A 23,743-nucleotide genomic window follows, 5' to 3' on the forward strand; every position below is an offset into this window, starting at 1 on the left:
TACTTGCACCCCGCGGAGTACTACGGAGCCCTCCTTGCCATACTTTGCCAGCAGCTGTGACACCACGCTGGCACTGAAGGTACGTATAGACTGTTTCCTGCCGGACTCCACATGTACGTATTGTAGCAGTTGAGCACTGCAACATCTATGAGGTGGAAGAAATACTTTTTCGTCCACTTCACTGACCTGCGTACGCACTCCACACCACCAAGCATCATGTCACACTTATCGACGAGGCGCATGTTCACGTTATAGTCTATGACACAGTCCGGCTTGTACATGGGGTTGTGTGTCTGATAATGGACCTTGCCAGTGTCCAACATGGCACCGGTGTGACTCCTCGTCAGCATATTCACTTCCCGTCTGTCCTTCCACTGCACTGACAGCATCTTGTCGCACTTGCGCAGCTGGCACTCACCCACACCTATACCTATACCAAACACAAGCATTTCCTTCCTGATGAGCTTCACAGTGCCACATATGGTGGTGATGTGAGCGAGGAGGTATCTGGTCAACAGGGGGCTGGTGTATTAGTTGTCGGTGAACAGTATATGGCCCTTGTTCAGCAACGGCTCCATCAGGGTTTTAACGACACTGCCGGAGAACCCGTGTTCATCATGAGCTGGTATGTCAACGTCTGTACAAGATCATGTCCAGGACGATACCAGTCTCACAATCGCACAGCACAAAAAACTTGAGGCCAAACAGTGCCGCTTGGAAGGGATGTACTGTTTGAATGTCAGTCTGCCCTTGAACAATACAAGCGACTCATCGATAACGACATTCTGTCCAGGTACAAAATAATCCCTGAACTTCCCTCTTAGGTCGCTGAATACCTTGCGTACCTTCCACAGTCTGTCCTGCCTGTCCTCGTTTGCATTGTTTTCAAAATGCAGGCACCTCAGAATCAACAGAAACCTATCCCTCGACATGTAACGGTTGAAGATGGCCGATGGAACAAGGCTGTCTTTGTTTCAATAGTCCTGGGCAACAACTTTCTCAGAGTGTTTCATCATCATACATATAGCGAGAAACACGTACATCTCGTTGATTGTCGTATCCTTCCATCGCGTGAGGCATGAGGCAAGTAATATGCTGCCGTCTATGAGGGTGTGGGCGTATGTGTTTGTCTCGGTCACAAGATGGTCCATGAAGACATTGTCGAAATATGCCTGGAAATATTCCATGTCCGCCATATCATCACCGGTATACGGGAATAAAGTTGTAACACCAACGTCGGTATCAACAAACGTTGGTATTTGGGGCACAAATGTGGCACAATCCTCCCACACAAGTACACCAGGGGGTTTGGTGTTGGCGCCAACACCACGGCCAACACCACCACAGGCACCAAAACCACGGCTACGTCGTTTGCTGCTGCTCCTGGAGCTGCGTGAGAGTATGCTTGACGCTGAGGCAGATTTCCGAACCGTAGGCCTACCACGAACACCCGATGTTGAGGGCCCACTGTCGTCATGCTGGGAGACACGCCGCCGCCTGCCTGCACGTGTTGCTGAGGCAGCAAAACCCTGCCTGGTACCACCCCCACTGCTAGTACTGGGGTCGTCCACACTACTCGTATCAGAGCCAATGTCGCTGAACTCCGAGAAAGATTTGTCACATGTACTGTCACTGAATAATGAACTAGCATCTGGGGACATACATGATGGTGGTGGTGATAACGGTGTTGACCCAGGGCGGCGAGACAGGCCGGGCGAGAAGCGTGCACCGTACACGCTCGCCACATCATCCACTTCTGTTTCCCCCTCACTCGTATTGGACCTCTGTGTCAGATCTTTCTCTGGATCATAGTCCAGGTCATCATCCATAGCACCGTCGTCGTACAATATATCGCGAATTTCCTCCTCAGAGAGTCGTTTTCCATGACTGCGAGTCGCCGTGGCACGGAAGCTCATTGACGATGCGTCAGACATGGTTGCTGCTTGGGAACTGGGGCTCCCCACGGCCGCGGGGCACGCTGGGATTTTTTTTTCAAGATGGCGGACGATCACTGGGGCCCCCAGCTACCTATTCCATACCCACATCACCGCGCGCCACTTTTAAATTGGACATGAAAAATACAAACACCGGGAGGCACGTTGCGCACCCGAAGCCTGGGCCTGCAGGCGCGTTGCGCAGTTAAAGGGTTAAAGAATTTTGACAAAGAAAGGGAACTAGGGGTACCTGCTTGATACTTGCTTGATGGGGTTCTGGGAGTTCTTCTACTCCCCAAGCTCTGCCCGAGGCCAGGCCCGACTTGTGAGAGTTTCGTCCACCAGGCTGTTGCTTGGAGCGGTTCTAGATAGGAGTGGTTCTAGGGTGGTTCTAGATAGAAAACTGTCACCTGAGGACCACATTAAGAACATTGTGCAAGGAGCCTATGCTACACTTTCTAACTTCAGAATTGCTTTTAAATACATGGATGGAGAAATACCAAAGAAATTGTTCACGACTTTTGTTAGACCAAAGCTGGAATATGCAGCGGTTGTATATGCAGCCCATTATTTAAGAAGCACATCAACAAACTGGAAAAGGTGCAACGACATGCCACTAAGTGGCTCCCAGAACTGAAGGACAAGAGCTACAAGGAGAGGTTAGAGGCATTATATATGCAAAAACTAGAAGATAGAAGAAAAAGAGGCGATATGATCACTACATACAAAATAGTAACAGGAATTGATAAAATTGATAGGGAAGAATTCTTGAGACCCGGAACTTCAAGAACAAGAGGTCATAGATTTAAACTGAAGAAACAAAACTCCCGGAGAAATGTAAGAAAATTCACTTTTGTAACAGAGTGGTAGACGGTTGGAACAAGTTAGGTGAGAAGGTGGTGGAGGCCAAAACTGTCAGTAATTTCAAAGTGTTATATGACAGAGTGCTGGGGAGATGGGACACCACGAGTGTAGCTCTCATCCTGTAACTACACTTAGGTAATTACAGCCTGGTTGATAATGTATTCTCTGGAAGTGTTTGTCAAGTTCTCTCCAACACTTGGATCAGTTTCCTGGTGACCTGGTCGAAGTCCTAGTTAGTTCTGAGCCAAGTCCAGGTTCGAACTTGGTTGGTCCTAGATTGGGACTGTCAGTCGGCATCGCTTTCCCTATCTCTTGAAGCTTTGCTCTGGCGGCAAAACCACCATCTCAATGTTGAGCAACTGCCGGGTGCCTTGGCAGTTGTTCAAGCAGTTGGGCAAATTGTGCACTTATGATCCTTCCTTTGGGCAGGATTTTTACTTCAGTGACTGTTCTGGTTTGTTGATGTGTCTTAGGCCGATATTCGGGCACAGGGCGTTTTGGTGGTTGAACAGGGCCTTAGCATCCAGGTTAAATTTTATTTATTTATTTTATTTATTTATACAGTGGAACCTCGGTTTATGAAGCCCCCTCTTTACGAATTTTTTGGTATACAAGGTCAATTTCCTTGCAAAATTTGACTCTGTGTTCGAGGTTTGCCTCAGATTTTGAGTTTGTTGATACATGTATGGGATGACGAGCGCGTGGATTTTGCTAGGTGTGGGAAGAGACACCCTCAGTTTACAAGTGTATCCCGCCTAGTGACGACAAAGTTTAAATTCTTTGGGCAGAATTTCATTGTTTTTCTGCTTTTTCGTTTTCTGAACACAAAACTCGCATTGAATGTAATGAAACGCCATTTTCTGGGTGAGACCCGGAGGCTCCCCAGAGCTATCCAAGCTGATATTGCTAATAATAATAATAATAATAAAAATAATTTATTTAGGAACAGTACATACAAAGTTGCAGAGTTACAGTACAAACATTCTGTTAGATTTAAAGATAGAGGTAGTACATACAATACCTAAAGCCACTAGTACGCATAGTGTTTCGGGCAAGGAGAGGTCGGGGAAAACACTTAGACTAAAACTTAATAGTAATTGAGCTTAAAGTATAAATTGTGTTGAATGAAGAAATAATAATAAAAGATAAAAAAAAGGGGGGAACATAGTAGAAAATAGCCAATATTCAAGTTGGTCAACAAACAGCATTTTTTTTTTTTTTTTTTTTAAATAGTAAGACATGGGTTGACATTTAGAAGGTAGGTAGGTTACATGGAGTTAATTAGATAGAACTTAGTTTTCATCTTAAACTGGTTGAGAGGGGTACAATCTTTGACATAATTGGGAAGGCCATTCCACATTCTGGGTCCCTTGATTTGTAGAGCATTCCTAGTTTGATTAAGTCTAACTCTTGGAATATCAAATAGGTATTTGTTTCTGGTGTGGTGCACATGAGTTCTGTTACAACCTTCTAGGAAGCGTTGAAGGTCAGGATTGACATTACAATTCAGAGTTTTAAATATATAGAGTACACAAGAGAGAATGTGCAGTGACTTAATATAACATTCAGAGATTTGAGTAAGGGTACCGAGTGCTGTCTGGGGCCAGAGTTAGATATTGTTCTAATAGCAGCTTTAATATTAGACTTTGGCATTAGTCAGTGTGAATGGAGTTCTTTAAGCCTACCAGGGAACCACGAGCCAGAACCTGGCTCGTGGTTCTTCTCCCCCTTCAGAGAGGCACAAGAAGCCATGGGCTACAGAAACCCTCCATGTGGTTGGAAGCCCTATGTCTGCCATCGACCGGGTCAGGCACCCATAAAGGTAAGAATCCCAAAACAAACCCCTATTCTGGTTAAAAAAATTGATACTGAGAATCGAACTACTGGACAGAACTCTCCAAACAAAAACGAGCAAACGAGCATGACGTCGCAACGCCACTGTCTGCGCAGCTCCCTCCTCTCCAGGAGGGGTAAGGAGGAGCCCCAGACCCCTCGCACTGGCTACCCAAGACAAGACCCCAGTTCTGAGGCTGGATGTCAAAAATGCGTGAAAAAACACCAATCGGAGGGAGGGAGGGTTGCCCGGGAGCCTCCGGGTCTCACCCAGAAAATGGCGATTCATTACAATCAACGTTGGTTTTCTGGGGAGGAGCTCCATCGACTCCCCAGAGCTACTTTCCAAAAGACAAAAACAAGAGGGACTTATCTGGGAGGCGATCATTGCTCGCTCCTCAACACAAAGCTGAGGCAACTGGCTGCAACTGCTGACCCAAAGCAACACAGGCCCTATGAGGCCCAGGAACATTAACTATGTAACGCACAGCCAGGATCCTGTTCAACTGCCAAAATCCTCGTGCCCGAATGTCAGCCCAAGACATGTTGCCAAAGACAGCAGCAAGAGCAGCAAACTTACGAACACCGTGGGCACAGGGATAGATTGCAGGATGGCTGGACCGAATAACCCTGCGGATTACCTGAGAGACCAGCACCCTGGAACAGGGAAGAAGGGAAACCGGATCAATCCAAAGCACATCCCCCCCCCCCCCCCCGGACACAGAAGCTGTGGCGCGCAAATAACGGCGGAGGGCCGCAACCGGACACAACACACGATGCACCCCTGGCCTGACCAACCAAGCCTCAACAACCCAAGGACCCCTCCAGAAAGCAGCAGTCTCATTCTTCGCCAGAAAAGAAGGAGACGGCTGCAAGTGAACAAACCTATCACGAGGACCAAAAGAGCAAAAATCAAAGTGCCAGGAAGCTACCCGATCCAACCCCAGAGGCCAACGCTGACAAGAAAAGAGCGACCAACACAAACAAGGAACAAAACTCGCAGGACTCCGGGTCGAAGGTGTCACCGACCCAACAGGCAGCATGATGGAGGCACAACCAGCAAGTGTCACCCTGAGACAAGTGAACAGAGCAAGCAAACATTAGTGCATGAAACACCTCAACCGACTCCAAGGGCAGTCAATCACAGAGTAGCATAGGCCTTGCGGAGGAAGACCCCAAGATGACTTGTGGAAGGTGGCCCCAAGGACAGTACTTATAGGGCACCTGGGGAAGGGGACCCTAGGCACATGCAGCCCGAGTAGCTGTGAAATAACTCCTGGCTCGTGTACCATCACTTTGTGGGTACCACACCACAAGGCACAGAACTGGGAAAACAGGAGCGAGTGGTGGATGACCTTGCTCAGTCACATCAGCCACAGAACTGAAGGGGTGGATAGTCGGTCTGGGGCTTCCCCTTTCCCCTCCCAGGGAGGATGGGGGAGGGGCGGAGGGGTTGTGCAGACAGTGGCGCGGTGACGTGGTGACATCATGCTTATTTGCTGGTTTTCATTTGGGGAGTTCTGTCCACTAGTTCAGCTTTCAGGAGCAATATTTTAACCAGAAGAGAGGTTTGTTCTGGGGCACTTACCTTTCTGGGTGCCTGACCCAGTCAATGGCAGACATAGAATGCTTCCAACCAAGTGAGGGTTTCTATAGGCCATTGTTCATCATGCCTCTCTGAGAGGGCCCAGGTTCTGGCTTGGCGTCCCCGGTAGGCCTAGAACTCCATGCACATTGACTCTTGCCAGGGTCTAAAACATACATATCAGCCCGATTAGCTCCGGGGAGCCGAAGGGGGCTCCACCAGAAAATCAACGCACAAATGTTTGTAATAAGGCAAATACATGTAGGACACTGCGATTTATTTATCAAAGCATTAATAGTAAGACACCTAGTGTTGTTCTTCAGCTATATCTTGCTCTGGTACTACAGAATGGATATAAATTCACTAGAACGCATCAAGCGAAAGATGACAAAGTTAATCCCCCAAATTAAAAACCCGTCATGTGAAGAAAAATTGACAAAGCTTAAATTACATTCTCTAGAAAGGCGAATAATTAAGGGTAACATGACAGAGGTGTACAATTGGATGAATGGTCATAACAAAGGGGATATTAATAGGGTTTTGCAAGTACCAACACAAGAAGGAGCACAAAACAATGGGTATAAATTGAATAAGTTTAGATTTAGTCAAGTCCTGGGTAAATACTGATTCGGTAACAGGGTTGTTGATTTGTGGAACCAATTACCACATAGTAACCAATGTTTCAAGTGTAGGTTAGACATATATGAATGAGACTGGGTGGTTATAAATAGGAGCTGCCTCATATGGGTCAATAGGCCTTCTGCATTTGCCTTCATTCTTATGTTTTTATTTTCTAGACTGTGGCATCAGTCAATTCAATTGGAGTTCTTGCCTCCTGGGGGACCACAAGCCAGACCCTGGCCCTCTCAGAGGGAGCAGACTCCCCACCAGGTAACAAACAAAAAGAAAAAGAAAACCCCCACAAAAGTACCAAGTCTCCAGGAGGAACAGAACTGGCTGCTGTGTAATAGGTGACAAGCTGCACAGTACCTTGCACCCCCTACCAGAGACAATACTACCTACTACTACTACCCAAGGTCAAACAGCGGCTATGAAAACCCCAGCTGACCCCAAGAGCAAGCAATCACCAAGCAGCAAAAGATCCCTATAGAAGTTGTCCCAGAACGACTTGTGGAAGATGACCCCAAGCCGCAAGGGCAGTACTTACAGGGCATATAGGGAAGATGGCCCTAGGTGCATGCAACCCCAGTACTTCGTGAATTACTCCTGGCCCGCACACCACCACACAGCAGAACAACACCGCAAAGGCACGGTACTGCACAGAACGACCACCACTCGACAAGCCTCAGAACTGGGGTTGGATGGTCAGCACAGGGGTCTGGGGCTCCCCCTTCCCCCTCCCAGGGAGGAGGAGGAGCTGCGCAGATGCAGACGCGGCACGGCGTCAATTGTGATGTCATGCTTGTTTGCTTGTTTTTGGATTGAGGAGTTCTGCTTGATAGTTCGGCTTTCAGTAGCAATTTTGAACCAGGTGGAGTTTGTTTTGGGATGCCTACTTTTCTGGGTGCCTAGCCTGGTCGATGGCAGACATGGAATGCTTCTAACCACATAGGGGTTTCTATAGGCCATTGCTCCTCGTGCCTCTTTGAGGGGGGAAGGGGGCCAGGTTCTGGCTCGTGGTCCCCTGTAAGGCAAGAACTCCAATCGAACTGACTGATGCCACAGTCTAATACAGTACATACATATCAGCCCGGTAAACTCCGGGAAGCTGGAGGGGCTCTCCATAGAAAAGGACGCTACCGAGGGGGGTCACCATCAGAAATCAGCTGTTAACTGTAATTCTTTTTCAGAAGGTGCCTAATAGTTCCCAATCCCTGCTCTTCCTTCTTATTCCATTAGGATTCGGTGGTTTGTCAAAATCAACTTATATGGGGTGTGGCAGGCTGTCCGAGACCCCAAGTGGATTGTGGCACTATATGGTGGTTGTCCCACGTTTCACGAATAAGTTAATTACCCAGCTGCAACAATTGTTTGTCATGTTTACTTTGCATGTCCTTATTTCCTTCAAGCAGTTCCTTGTCATGTTGCACCTATCCTTCAAGGTGGATCATTCAATGGTTTTGGGTTAATCTATGATCTGCAGACACTTCTCACTTTGCACAGCATGCCAGACTCTGACTTCTGGTAGGCAAGGGTGGGTCTCGGCACCCAAGTGCAACTAGCAAAGTCTTGCCAGTACCAGCACTAGCTCAGGTAGCTTCAAAAGGCCTCAACAGATATGAACATTATATTCAACATTAATTTATACTTACCATGTTATATAACATGAATGTAGAATACCATGATAAGTTTTGATCATGATCAACTGCTAGCAAGTGATGGATGAAAGCCAGAAATGCTGCAGGGTCTACCGCAGGGACTATCATGTGCACCCCCTGCAGCACGGTGTCTGCCATCTCTGGGAACTGTTCAGGGGGACTCGTTAATCCAACAGTGATCACTGCCTTCATTACTGCTTCACATTTGCCTCTCACTTCCTCTACTTCTCCTGAGCCAAGGTTGTATCTGTGGAAAGTGTATTAATAATTAGTAACAGTATGCTGTTTTTGCTCATACATACCATACAGCTAGATTACCAAACTAAAGCTCTGGGACTTGAAGAAAAGGCAGACTTTTCAAGAGACATTCAAGACACCTAAGTGCATGTGTTCCTTTCTACTCTAATGTTCCCTTAATTCTTCTCTCCCAACACCTTTAGAAGCATGCATTGTGGTAACAAATTCATGCTGAAAATCCAAAGATTATGGAGTATCAATATACAGTATCATGATGACCAAACCACACACGAGAAGATGAAGAAACAATGACATTTCAGTCCATCCAGGATCATTATCAAGTCGTTTGTGTATCATCCACTCTATTTAAGGACCTCTTATTTAGCACTCCGCCAGTTCTAACAGCCAGTTTGGAGATTAGTAGCTGGCGGACCATAAAACCATAGGACAGTATCCACTCAATTTAACGGTCTCTTTTATACCGATCTGCCGGTATTAACGACCGGTTTGGGAGACCGGTATCTGGAGCCTGCTATACCGGTCTGCGGTCGATATTACCGACGGTCGGTATTGGGTTTGTTGTGGCATCAGCGTCCCCTCACATGGCGACCAGGCCACTGACCTGGATCGTCCAGAGTCATATATTACATCTTAATTTTCTTTTAAAATGATTCACTTTAATGAAGAAAATTGTAAATTATTATTAATAAAATATTTTGAAACAGTTTTTATTAAGCAAAAGTCTTTGTTTTCTTATTAAATACCTTTTATAGTATAGGCACTAGGTATTTTTTTTCCCACGGACCTAGAATGTACTCCGCCGGGCCATGTGTTCCCATTGTTTACTGTGAACTCGCGCGGCTAGCTTCAATTGTGAAGGATATTACTGTACTGTAATTGTGATCTTCTTTTTAATTTACAAAATGCCAAAAGTTACCCAAAGGAAGCGCCTGACGGTTGCACAGAAGCTGGAGTTAATTAAGAAACTTGATAAAGGATATTCTCATGCACGACCAGCAGCAGAGTTTAACATCGGGAAAAGTACAGTAAGTGACATCAAGAAACAGAAGGATACTCTATTAAAATATGCCTGAAAATAAGTGTACATACAGTATGTATCCTGTATACAATATAAATAATATAAAACAAGCGCTGCAGAGGATGATGTAATCTTCACAGCTTCGTAATCTTCAGCTTCATTAAAAGTAAGTCAATTTACCAATTTTATTATAGTATTACAAGATATTAATTGTTTTTTTTCAACAAAAGCTACATATTAGTCTCTGCAAATGTATATTCTATCGTCAGCAGAGAATAGGTGAGCTCAAAATATTTCGTCTTGGCTAGCTCTCAGTGACAAGGCTCGATCGCCATTGTTATGGCATGGCCGCCACAGCGTGTGTTGTAACATTAAAAATACATTACCTGCACTGTTCAGGGTAAATCAAAACACATGAACATGCAACAAAAGCTACATATTAGTCTCTGCAAATGTATATTCTATCATCAGCAGAGAATAGGTGAGCTCAAAATATTTCGTCTTGGCTAGCTCTCGGTGACAAGGCTCGATCGCCATTGTTATGGCATGGCCGCCACAGCGTGTGTTGTAACATTAAAAATACATTACCTGCACTGTTCAGGGTAAATCAAAACACATCTCTAAAATATTATTGAGAAAATATTAACTTGCTGATTGATACACGAAATATTTTGCAATACAAAGGAATGAATCAATTTTTTTCCACCCATCTGGGCTTGATCAGACCGTGTTCACACATCATCCATGCAGCAGCCAACAACTGGCTTAATCGTCGGTGTGGCACTAAATTGGAATGCAATTACACAATGAACTTTATTTAATTTTAGTTATACAGTATAAAATATATCCTACCTGAATGTTACTTGAAAAATTACCCGACCCGACTTAACTTCGGAAATAACGGAGCTCCGGAAATAACGACTAGGGTACAGCCCCATATAGGCCGTTAAATTGAGTGGATACTGTATTTGGTTTGTTTTGGCATCGGTGCACCATCACATACACACATTGAAAAAGGTGACACCCCTAGGGTCAACACTTGCATCAGAGGAGCTCCAGCATATTTAAACAATCCTAAGTATTGTAGTACAGGTTGATGATAGTGAGTGGTGTCCCAGAGAACATAAAGGTATAGTGCTTTTGAAAAATAGGCGAGATAACAGGAATGTGCCAAGGGAAGTGAAAAATCAAATGAGAAAAAGTTGCCCTAGTGTTTCACGTGCAGAGAAGAACATTCAAGATGGCCGCCGGCAAGAGGAAAAACAAAACAGAGCTTGATTTTGCGGGATTCAACGAAGAAAGCATTGGTATTAGTAGTCTACACAACAAGTTGGTAAAATTAGATACTATAGTGAACTCTCCTGTAGAAATAATTAGTAAATTGAAAGAAAGTAATGACCATTTGAATAGCAAAGTTTTATTTCTTGAGGATATAGTGAAAGACTTGTGCACGGATAAAAATCAATTGGAAACAAATTGCAAAGCCATGGAAGAAGAAAATAAACTCTTAAAATAGCTTTGGAAGAAGTTAAAGTAAATTTAAACATAAATGACTTCAATAGGTTAGGTAAGGAAATTCAATAGGAGAAACAGCTTTTGTCAGCACAGATGGAAGAAGTTACACAGGGAATAGAACAGTGCAAGAAAGATATGCAACTCACCTATGCACAGGTGGCCAAGGAGAAGGAAAAAATTGTAGAAGCAGTAAAGGAAGCCAAACACTGCAGCAACCAAGATAAAACAAACATTAGGCTAGAAGTGAGAAAGGAATTGGCATCTAACCCGAAGTTGGTGCAAAACACAGTTGATCGGAGCAAATCCCTGATAATTTTTGGTTGCAAAGAAAAGGAGATAACATCTAGGTCAGAAAGAGCTGTAGAAGAAGCGAAAGTAGTAGATAAAATTGTTGGCCTCGTAGAAGGTCTTACTACCATAGAGAATGTGTGCGACTACAGGAGAATAAGCAAATGCGTAAAAGGGAAAGATCGACCTTTGAGGATCACCCTAAATGGTGCCAAACAGATGGAAGAAGTACTAAGGAATGCCAGAAAATTACAATGTGATTAGGATGGGAAAAAGTGGTCGTTGAGACGAGATCTTTCAAAAGAAGACAGAGAGAAGCTGAAACTGAACCTCGCCGAGGCAAAAAGTTTAAATGAGAGCAGGAATGAAGAAGACATCAATTCTTTTTCTACAAAGTGATAGGGGTAGGCAGGCCAGTAAAGTGGTACATAAAGGCAAACCAACAAAATCAATAGAGAGAGGGGAAGTGAAGAATAAGGAGAGGGGGAACAAGTTCCTGAAGATTGCATACACCAACATAGATGGAGTGAGATCGAAGATACTGGAGTTAAATGATGTAATACAGCTGCAGACACCAGACATTGTTGGACTCACCCAGACAAAACTTGAAGATGTTATTTTAAATGAGGTCATATTCCCAAGGGGCTACTCAATTTGGAGACGGGACAGAAAAATTAGGAAAGGCGGTGGCATTGCTGTGCTGGTGAAAGAATACCTAAAGGTGAAAGAAATAATGACTGCCAATCCACAAGAAGTTGACATAATAGCACTAGAGATCTGCCATGAGGATGATAAACTAATGATCATAAATGCATATAGTCCACCACCAAGCAGCACATGGTCAAAGGAGGAGCTAGGAAGTAAATGTGAAGGTCTTATAACAATAATGAGAGAAATTATAGCGAGAGCGGATAACGATAGATCACGACTGTTTATAGTCGGTGACTTCAACTTGAAATCCATAGACTGGGAAGCATATGAAGCTAAAACAGAAGATTTTTGGACCTGTAGATTTGTAGACCTCATCCTGGAAACATTCTTGTATCAACATGTTAAACGAGGATGAGGGAAGGGGACGTTCCTTCCATGCTAGATTTGATATTTACCAGGAAGGAGGAAGAGATATTTGACATTCAGTACCTTCCTCCCTTGGGTAGAATTGACCATGTATTTTTGGGAATAAAGTATGCAATGCGTTATAATCTGGAAGAAAATAAGGAGGTTGAAGCAGTTGAAAAACCTGACTTCAGGAGAGGACATTATGGCCACCTTAGAATTTTTTTTAGTGAGTATAATTGGACAGACTTGATGCTAGACAAGGAAGTGAATGAGATGTATGTCAAGTTTTGTGAAATATATGATAAAGGCATAACAAAATTTATACCAAAACAAAGATGCAGAACTAGGAAACAGGATTGGTTCAATAGAAATTGCGAGAGGGCCAGAGACCAAAAGACACAAAAATGGAATTAATACAGGAAGAGGCCAAACCCTCAAACATACCAGCGATACAAAGATGCGAGAAACAACTAAACGGCAGTGAGACGAGAGGCAGAAAGAAATTTTGAAAAAGGGATTGCAGACAAATGTAAAACAGAACCAGGTCTATTCTATAAATTCATAAACAACAAATTGCAGGCAAAGGATAATATTCAGAGGTTGAAAATGGGAAATATGATATGGGGAAAGAGATATGGGGAGACCAAGACAAACGAGTGTCAAGGAATAACCCCAAAAGCTTTGCGGAATCTTTGTATTCAAGGGGATGACCATAAAATGACAAAGAGGGACGAAGAACAACCCGTTTCCGCGTAAAAGTCATGGCACAAGTCTTAGAAGTAGAGAACTTGAAGCCATGATCGGCGGCCCAAGACGACACGGCATCAATCGCAAGTTGAAGCTGGCGCTGAAGGAGAGGCGAATCATCACCCTGACAGCAAAGGGTAAGATCATCGACATAGAGAGCAGAGAAGACACCAGAAGGAAGAGAAGAAAGAAGACCATTGAGGGCAACCAGAAAAAGAGTAGTGCTCAGAACATTACCCTGGGGCACACCTTCGTATTGCTGAAAAGAGGCAGAGAGCGCGGTACCAAGGCGCACCCGAAAGGAACGACGGGAGAGGAACCTGCGGCGAAAGAAAGGGAGATGACCACGAAGGCCAAAAGAATGAAGTTGAGATAGAATATGATATCTCCAAGTGGTGTCGTAAGCCTTTTCCAGGTCAAAAAGGACGGCAACAACGGAGGTCTTCGCAGCAAAAGCAGTACGAATATAGACCTCCAAGTTCACCAGGACATCTGTCGTGCTGCGGCACTTGCGGAAACCAAATTGAGAAGGGGAGAGGAGGTGATGGTGTTCCAGGAACCACATCAGACGAACGTTAACCATACGTTCAAAGAGTTTGCAGACACAACTTGTGAGAGCAATAGGGCGAAAGTCCTTAGGGGAAGTACCCAGAGTTTGCGAACAGGGAGGACAACGGCATCAAGCCAGTCCTCAGGGACTGACGACGACTCCCAGATCCGATTATACAGACTCAGTAAATACTGAGACGTGCACGGAGGGAGATGGCGAAGCATCTCATAATGAATACCATCGGAGCCCGCCGCCGTAGAACCGCAGAGGGCCAGGGCAGAACGAAGTTCAGAGAGAGAGAAGGGATCATTATAGGGAAGTTGAAGACGAGTGCAGAAATCTAAAGGACGAGACTCAAGGGCAGGTTTACGAAGAAGAAAAGATTGGGGAAGATGAAGACCAGAGCTAACAGAAGAAAAGTGGGAACCCAGTACGGAAGCGACCTGCAACGGGTCCGCCACAAGAGTATCATGGAGGTGAAGGACCGGTGAAACATCGGGAACGAATTTACCCGCTATCTTGCGGATACGCTTCCAGATCTGGGCCAGAGGAGTTTCGGACTTAATTGTTGAGACTTAAGATGCCCAACATTCACGTTTAGCCGTACGGATGGCCCTATGGGCCACCGCACTCGCCTTCCGAAAGAAAAAAGAATCGGTCGTCAGCCTACGGCGGTGCCTCTTCCAGGCTGCACGCTTACAGCGGACAGCCCGAGCACAGTCCGCATTCCACCAGGGAACGCACTTCCGTGGACCCCGGGAGGAAGTGCGAGAGATAGAGCGGAGGGCAGCGTTGAAGACAGTGTCATGAAAAAGGAGTTGAGCGCGAGAGAGAGGCAGAAGGGAGAGGTCAGAGAGAGTAGCACTGAGGGAAAATAGGGTCCAGTCCGCCTTAGCAAACTGCCACCTAGGGAAAGAGAGGGAAGGGCGAAAAGAGAAAAAGGAAACAAGGATGGGGAAATGATCACTTCCATGGAGGTCATCAAGAACCTGCCACGTGAAATCTAAGTAAAGAGAAGAAGAGCAGAGAGAAAGATCTAGACAAGAAAGGGTGCGAGTCCGAGAGTCCAAATGAGTGGGCTCACCAGAATTCAGAAGAGACAGGGAAGAAGAGAGGAGAAACGGCTCAAGAAGGCGACCCCGGGTATTCGTCAGAACGTCACCCCAAAGAGAATGACGACAATTGAAGTCACCCAGCAGGAGCACAGGCACCGGCAAGGAGTCCAGGAGGTGTTTCAAATCAGGAAGAGAAAGCGGGACACTCGGGGGGAGATAAATGGAACAAACAGTGTACCATTTCCCCACAAAGACACGAGCAGCAGAACAATGGAGAGGTGAAGGAAAAAGTAAAGGAACAAAGGGAACATCAGCACGAATTAAAAGAGCAGAAGAATTAGAAGCCCCAGCAACAGCTGGGGGGGGGGGGGAAAGAAAGGAATAGCCACGAAAACGACCAGGACGAGCACCAAGCATCGGCTCCTGGAGACAGACACAAAGGGGCAAAAACCGCGAAATCAGAAGTTGGAGTTCGAGGAAATTGGCGTAATAACCTCGAACGTTCCATTGAAGAATGGACAACGACGAGAAGAGAAAGGACAAAAACAGAGAACAAGGAAGAAACAAAAGCGAAAGAGCAACAGAGCACGTTAAAGAATATCAGGGTCGGGATCAGGGTCAGCAAAGTCAGGGTTAGGGGGCATGGGTAAACTGAGCAAAGACGGAGGGAAGGAAACGGGAGAACAGATCAGAGGTGGGCGGGCGGGGTCCGGAGGAGGAGGAGGAAGAGGAGGAGACAACGGAGAGGAGCAGGCAAGGACAGCAGCAGGAAGAGGAGAGGTAGAAAGAGGGGAGCGTACCTCAGCAAGGGCAGCAACGGAGAGGGAAGCGGGGGCTAAAGAAACCTCCATAGCAGGAACAGGGGGCGCAACCACCGAAATGGGAGGGGAAGGAGCGAGAGAGGCAGAAGTAGGGGCCGAGGAAGAAAGCGAAACCTTCTTACCTGCCGGGGAGGAGGAAGGAGAGGAGCCAGGTTTACGCTTCTGACGTAAAGAGACAGGTGTCCCAGCAACCACGTACTGGGCAACGGATTCTAGCGTCTCAACAGGAGAAGCTCAACAGGAGAAGCACACATGACGGCCATTTGGAGAGCGATGGACATCAGCCCGCACCGACAGGCGGCGGGGAGAGTCAAGAGACGGAGGGGAAGGATGGGAAGGAGGAACGGAGGGAGACGAGGAAGAAGACACAGGAGACACTACAGACCGGGTAGAAGGAAGGGGAACCCCAGACAGAGGACCAGGAGGAGGATCCTTCGGGAGAGAACCCAAAGGAACAGAGGAGGGGGCAGTGGGCACATCAGGGTCCAAGGCCCGGAAACGGTTGTGAGTCTGAGGAAGGCGAGAAGGACGAGGAGAGGAAGAGCGCAACACGCGAGCATAAGAGATATTAGCATAAGGCGGGAGCCGGCGAACCTGGCGTCTCGCCTCAGGAAAAGATAAACGCTCCCGGTGCTTCAAGTTGAGGACGGCTGCCTCAAGCTTGTAATGGACACACGCACGGGAGAAGGTAGGATGGGCCTCACCGCAGTTGAGGCAACGAGCCTGGGGAGAAGTGCACTCCGACTTAGAGTGACCTTCGCCACCACACAAAGGACAGAGAGAGACAGTCCCGGAGCAGCGGAGGGCACCATGCCCAAACCTCCAGCACTTGTTGCAGAGCCGAGGAGAAGGAATGTACTCCTGGACAGAGCACCTGGCACCAGCAAGAATGACAGAGGGTGGAAGGGTCCTACCATCAAAGGTAATCTTCACAACCCGGAGGGGTTGACGGCGACTACCATGAGGGGGACGAGTAAACGTGTCCACCTGGAGAATAGAATGGCCCTGGGAAGCAAGGATATGTCGAATATCGTCGTGGCAGTCGCGCAGGTCCCGAACACCGGTCGCAACATGGGGCGGGAGCAAAATAGTGCCAACACTGGCATTCAACTGAGCGTTCTTCGAGACCCGAACAGGGGTCTCGCCAAGGCAGGATAAGGCAGCCAAGCGGGAAGCAGCATCCTGAGAAGGTGCAGCAACAACACGTGTACCGAGACGAGTGGGGTTGAAAGTAATGGAGGCATCCACGGAATCAACGAGATGTCGATGGAGGGAGAAATCGTCAGGAGGCGCAGACTCAAGAGGGAGATCAAAATACTTGGCCCACGAAGCGGGACCAAACAAGGCTTGATAGGTAGCAGAACTGGAAGGAATCGAGTGAGGGCGGCCGTGACGAGGACGGCGGTGAGAACCCCCAGAGAGAGAGGGGTTAAAAGGCGCAGTAGTTACAACTAGAGAAGGAGCCGCGCCAGGGGACGAGGTAGTCACCACTGGGGGCTTGGGGCTCGACCCAACCACAGAGGAGGGAGGGGAGCCAGGGGAAGGAGTCAGAGAGGCCAAAGGAGGAGCAAGGTCGGGACCCAATGCAGCGGAGGCTACAGAGCCCGGTCTTCCAACACGGCCCGACTCGGGGGCTTGGTCGCCCACCCCACGAGCCTGAAAAGGTAAACCAGAAGCAGCCGAAACAGGGGTCATCATCATTACGAAAAGAAGAATTCCTTCACGAATGTGCCCCTACACCCACCATGGAGCCACAATTAGAGGCAGGACACCCAACAAGAAGCTATCGCCGATCTTGCCGGGGCCTCCTAGGGGTGCGTCGTGAGTATACGCCCCACAAACGCCACCTTAAGAAACTGACAGTCCGTCGAGATCGGGTTCAGTGACGAAAGGGGGATTGACAATAAAAGGTTCCCCTCGCTCTCGACGTCGGGTACAACAGTTCTACGGGTGCAAGAGTATGCCTCCTCAAGCACCCGGGCGTCAAAATAGAAGAAGTCCAAGGGAAGAACCAGAACGAGCAAAAGGTCGGCAGGAAACGGCAAGCAGATAGGAGAAGAGGGGGGAGAAAAACGAAACAGAAGGAAAAGGAAAAGGTGCCCAGCAGAATTGGAGAGGACGGCAGCAGGAGCACAAGGCTAGAAAAGGACAGAGGACTGTCCCAAGGAGCATCACACTCCGGCAGCCGCCCACTAAGCCCCCACACGGCGACAACAAGCTGAGCGAGGAGGGGGAGGAGGAGTGAGAGGTAAGCTACTAACATGGATGAAAAATTTCCTAACTGACCGAAAAATGAGGGCCGTAATCAGAGACAAGGTATCGGAATGGAGAAATGTCACAAGTGGAGTACCACAGGGTTCAGTTCTTGCACCAGTGATGTTTATTGTGTACATAAATGATCTACCAGTTGGTATACAGAATTATATGAACATGTTTGCTGATGATGCTAAGATAATAGGAAGGATAAGAAATTTAGATGATTGTCATGCCCTTCAAGAAGACCTGGACAAAATAAGTATATGGAGCACCACTTGGCAAATGGAATTTAATGTTAATAAATGTCATGTTATGGAATGTGGAATAGGAGAACATAGACCCCACACAACCTATATATTATGTGAGAAATCTTTAAAGAATTCTGATAAAGAAAGAGATCTAGGAGTGGTTCTAGATAGAAAACTATCACCTGAGGACCACATAAAGAATATTGTGCAAGGAGCCTATGCAATGCTTTCTAACTTCAGAATTGCATTTAAATACATGGATGGCGATATACTAAAGAAATTGTTCATGACTTTTGTTAGGCCAAAGCTAGAATATGCAGCTGTTGTGTGGTGCCCATATCTTAAGAAGCACATCAACAAACTGGAAAAGGTGCAAAGACATGCTACTAAGTGGCTCCCAGAACTGAAGGGCAAGAGCTACGAGGAGAGGTTAGAAGCATTAAATATGCCAAAACTAGAAGACAGAAGAAAGAGAGGTGATATGATCACTACGTACAAAATAGTAACAGGAATTGATAAAATCGACAGGGAAGACTTCCTGAGACCTGGAACTTCAAGAACAAGAGGTCATAGATTTAAACTAGCTAAACACAGATGCCGAAGAAATATAAGAAAATTCACCTTCGCAAATAGAGTGGTAGACGGTTGGAACAAGTTAAGTGAGAAGGTGGTGGAGGCCAAGACCGTCAGTAGTTTCAAAGCGTTATATGACAAAGAGTGCTGGGAAGACGGGACACCACGAGCGTAGCTCTCATCCTGTAACTACACTTAGGTAATTACACTTAGGTAATTACACACACACACACACACACACACACACACACACACACACACACACACACACCACCCTTGAAGAAAAAAAAACAGCATTGAATGTAATAAAATGCCATTTTCTGGGTGAGCCCTGGAGGCTCCCTAGAGCTTATCAGGCTAATGTACTTTATATTAGACTGAGACATTAGCTATGGCTACACTATGGTTTCTTTTACCATGTTGTAGTTCAGTCGATTAAGGCAGTGTTTGGGATGCTCTCGGACGTAGGTTCGAACCCTCGTCACAGCCCTTGTGGATTTGTTCATTAGTTATGGCGTTCAGACCTGCCAGGGACCAGCACCGGAACCTGGCCCCTTCAGAGAGATTTCAGGGAGCAATGACCTTGGGAAACCCCCCTGTGGTTGGGGGTTTTCTTACCTGCCATCAACCGGGGTTAGGCACCCAGAAAGGTACGCATAACAAAACAAACCCCATATGGTAAGAAACTAAAACAAAAAAATGAACAGAGGTCAAAACTCTCTACAATCCCATAGAAACAAGCAAACATCACATTTTACTGCCGCACCGCTTGCCCGCGCAGCCCTCCCCTACCTGAGAGGGGAAGGGAGGGGCCCCCGGACCTCACTGCGCTGGCTGCCTAGCACTCCAGTTCGGAAGCTAAGCTTCACCCAATGCTAAAAAATCGCCGACCAGTGGGAGGGAGGGTTGCCAGGAAGCTTACAGGGCTCACCCACAAAATGGAGTTTCATTACATTCAACACTGGTTTTCTGTGGGGAGCCCCTATGGCTCCCTGGAGCTACATACCCAAAGAGAAAGAAAATAGGGACTTACCCAGAAGGTGGCTGCTACAAACTTCTCAACGTGAAGTCTAGACAACTGGCTGCAACCTGCGACCCAAAACACCACAAGAACGCTCAGGAGCAGGCACGTTCACCAAATAACGAGCGGCCAGGACCCTGTTCAATCACCAAAATCCACGCGCCAGAATATGAGCCCAAGACATGTTTCCAAACACTGCTCCCAAAGCTGCAAACTTCCGAACGTCATGGGCGCGAGGATAGACGGCAGGCTGGCTAGACTTAATAACCCTGCGGACAACCACTCGAAGGGACCAACCCCAAAGCAGCAAGGACCGAAGAAAACTCCCGCGGTTCAGGTAATGAACCACCAGAGAACAGTCCGAATGGAGCCAGATTTTTTAACCTCGAACGACCCGAACCCTCTGAAGCGCGAACCAGACAGCCGTAAACTCCCAAATCGTGCTGTGAGCCTGATGGAAGGACAGACCCCACCATCCCTGGCCGGCCTGGTGAGCATTGGTCACAAAGCCCCAGACGAGAGATGACGCTTCCGTGAACACATCGAGCGAAGGCTCAGGAAGGCACCAAGACACCGAACCCCGAAAACCCCGAAGAGGAAGCCAGCGACGCAGCAACCGAAACAAGGCCCCTGGAGGATGAACCTAATGATCACGAGAGAGACGAAAGGGATGTCCAGAAGGAACCAAAACAGACGCCGAAGCCAGACCAAACCTGGCGGGTAGACCAGAACGATGAAGTTCAAACTCCAGCACAACCATTCTAGCAACCGCAGTGTGACCCAGGACCCCATAAAAAACAGCTGACAGTGGGACTGCAGCTGCAGCAATGCCTCTGGAGGCATTGCTGAAGGAAGGAAACGAAATGAAGGAAACGATTCGAGAATCCCAAACAAGACCTAGCCAGATCCGAACCTGGGACGGAACCAGATGGGACTTCCCCCAGTTCACCAGGAACCCGAACCTGGTGAGCTGGGAAAGAACCATATCCCTGGCGAGCAGACATGCTGACTGACTGGGAGCCCACACCAGCCAGTCGTCGAGGTAGGCCAAAACGCGAATCCCTAGCAGATGCAGACGGGTCACCACAACTCGGGTATAATGCGTGTAAACGCGAGGTGCCAGATTCAAGCCAAACGGGAGACAATGAAAGCGGAAACCTGACGCCTCACCATGAAACCTAACCAGTCCCTGAACCCCGGATGAATAGGAATGTGCCAATAAGGGTCCTTGAGGTCCAGGGACACCATCCAGGCATCCGGCTCCAACACAAGCCGGACCTGAGAGAGAGTAGTCATTCGAAAGGAGGAGCAAGGAATCCAGGGGTTCAGACGGGACAAGTCCAGAATGAACCTCAGATCCGCACAGTCCCATTTTGGCACTGGAAACAGGTGGGAAACCCACCTGAGGGACAGGGTCGTTTCGACCACGTCCAAGCGCACCCACTCCAATTTGACTGGACAAAGCGCAGGAGAAGAAGCCTGCCCTGCTAGCCCCGAACCCTTGAAAGGAGGACGAGCCACCCAACGCCACCGCAGGCCGGATAACATGACCGAAAAGGTCAACAAAACGCGGGACCAAGCATTGGCAAACAGAGCAAGCCTCTCCCCATTGCACTGTCAACAGGGCGAACAGCGAAAAGGCCAACGCCACTTACGAGAAACCAAATGTCGAACAGGGCGATCACCGCGCCGACCAGACGACGCTGGCATCGAAGGCAGCGTCAGCTCAGAAACTGGCACCAATGGCTCACCTCGACCAGCGGAACCCTGAATCCTGGCACGACCCTTCCGAGACAGCCGAGAACGACCGCCCCAGAGAACCAATAAGTCCGACAACTAGATGAAGCTGTTTGCAGAAACTGTGAAACCGCAGCCTCTACAAACAGCAACGGACAAAACGGAGACGAAAACCTAAGAGCCAGGGCCCAAGCGGATTCCAAAGAGAGGGCGAGCATAGCCTGACGGCACGCGAGGCAAGAAGCAAAAAACAAAGACACTGCTTCCTTCTGGATGGGCGCAAAGAGCTTCAACAGTGCAGCTAACGCCCTAGCTGCCGAAGTCAGTGTCCCAGATGAAGGCCCGGGCCTCAATGCCTCAACATCCTCCTCAAAGCAGGCAAAAGACAGCTCGAGAAGGGAAAAGAAACACAAGTCCGAAGCCAAATGCCCACGGGCGTGCAAATCCTCCGCAACCAACGATGCCGAAAGAGGAGGAACCTGCACATAAAGTTGGAAAAAGCCAACATCCCGAGAAAGAATATTAGCCTTAGTGTGTTTACATAGTAAAATATCAGTAGATGGAGGTGATCCACCGAGACCCAGAGGTTATCTTCTGTGGCGACACGAGACTCAGGAGCCTGGCGATGAGACGCTTAACTTACCGACTCTCCTGATGTTCTCCTGATGATTCATGTCAAACTTTCTTATCAGCTAAAGCTTCCAATAGTTTCAATAGTTGCTAATCCAATAATAATTTAACTATAATTATTGATTACAATTAACATTCAATAAATCCCCCAAGATTTAAGTGTAGGGTAACACTCAGAAGTTAAAATTGAGTAATACAATCCACTTCTTTTAATAAGAATAGGTATAAGGACTCCCATGACTGATGACCCCAAACTAATATAACACATATCAGTTCGGTTAGCCTCAGGGAGCTGACAGTGCTCCCCACAAAAACTTTCATTTTATGTGATGTTAGTGCAACTGTGCTATAGTTTTTTTACCAAGGCTTTGCTACCTCCCTTATGCAATGGAGCAATATCTGCTGATTAACAGCTACTGGTATCTTCCCCCTGTATCCAAGCTCTTCTTTCATATTAAAATGAATGCTCATACATTCATTTTAATCTCATGCTCATACTTTACATTTCTTCATGAATATAGAGTTCCACAAGTCCAGACCTGGGGCTGAGTGAATGGGCATGTTAATTTTTCTTTCAAAAGACTTGTGTGTTTGTGATAATATCAGTTATATCAGATAATGCCTAGGGTTTGGATTACATTCATAAAGATGCTGTCTGGCTCTTCAACTTTCATGTTATTTATTGGGGGTGCTAAACATAGCCTCATACTGGTCTTTTAGGATTTCACCAATTTCTTTGTCATCCTCTTTGAATGAACCTTCAGTTGTAAGTATAGGTCCAATACTGGAGGACGTTTTTGATTTTGCATATATGTAAAGAATATTTTGGATTGTTCTTTACTTACCTTTACCTGTATTTACCCGAGGGCCACTGACACTAGTGGCCTCAAAAAGGACAGGAAACTGGCGGCTTGTCAAAGGTTAATTTGCCTTGATAATTTGTTCCAGTTGTATTTTTAAATTTATTTTATTTATAAATTTATTTATAAATATACAAGAAGGTACATTGGGATTGTGAGGATACATAGCATAGTAATTACATTCTTGTAAAGTCACTAGTACGCGCAGTGTTTCGGGCAGGTCCTTAACCCTTTAGTTGCACAAGACATCATATGATGCGTTGAGTGACTTGCAGTAACTTGCGCTCTGCATCATATGATGTTTTGGAGTACCGTGCAAGATTTAAACAGCCCACGGATACACGGGGTTCACCACACCTTCATCACACAAAATTGAAGAAGCAGTAAAGGAAGTCAAACACTGCAGCAACCAAGATAAAACAAGTAAATAATTATCAAAAGAAGGCACCAAACCGGGAAGGCTATGTAGCACCATCAAATGCGCAAAATAATCAGAGGGCACTAAATATCACCAAGGATGCCAATCCGAGAACAAAAACGCACAAGGCGAACAATATCAAAAGTATCCGAGTCACCAAGAATTCTATTGAGGGACAGGTGACCGCGAGGGGC

At 46.9% G+C, this 23,743-nt stretch overlaps 1 protein-coding gene across 4 annotated transcripts in view; it reads right to left on the bottom strand.

Annotated features, from left to right (window-relative positions):
- The window catches only part of LOC123755350 (uncharacterized), a 160,537-nt gene that overhangs the window by 41,400 nt on the left and 95,394 nt on the right, over nt 1–23,743 (bottom strand). For all 4 annotated transcript variants that reach the window (XR_011229168.1, XM_069327623.1, XM_069327621.1 and 1 more), the window contains one exon: nt 8,490–8,742. Coding sequence is in view for 3 of the 4 variants with exons in the window: in XM_069327623.1 (XP_069183724.1) it covers nt 8,490–8,742 (253 nt within the window). In the remaining variant the exon portion in view is untranslated. The remainder of the gene's footprint in view (nt 1–8,489; nt 8,743–23,743) is intronic.

This window comes from Procambarus clarkii, chromosome 20 (genome assembly GCF_040958095.1).
Source record: "Procambarus clarkii isolate CNS0578487 chromosome 20, FALCON_Pclarkii_2.0, whole genome shotgun sequence".
Taxonomy (NCBI): domain Eukaryota; kingdom Metazoa; phylum Arthropoda; class Malacostraca; order Decapoda; family Cambaridae; genus Procambarus; species Procambarus clarkii.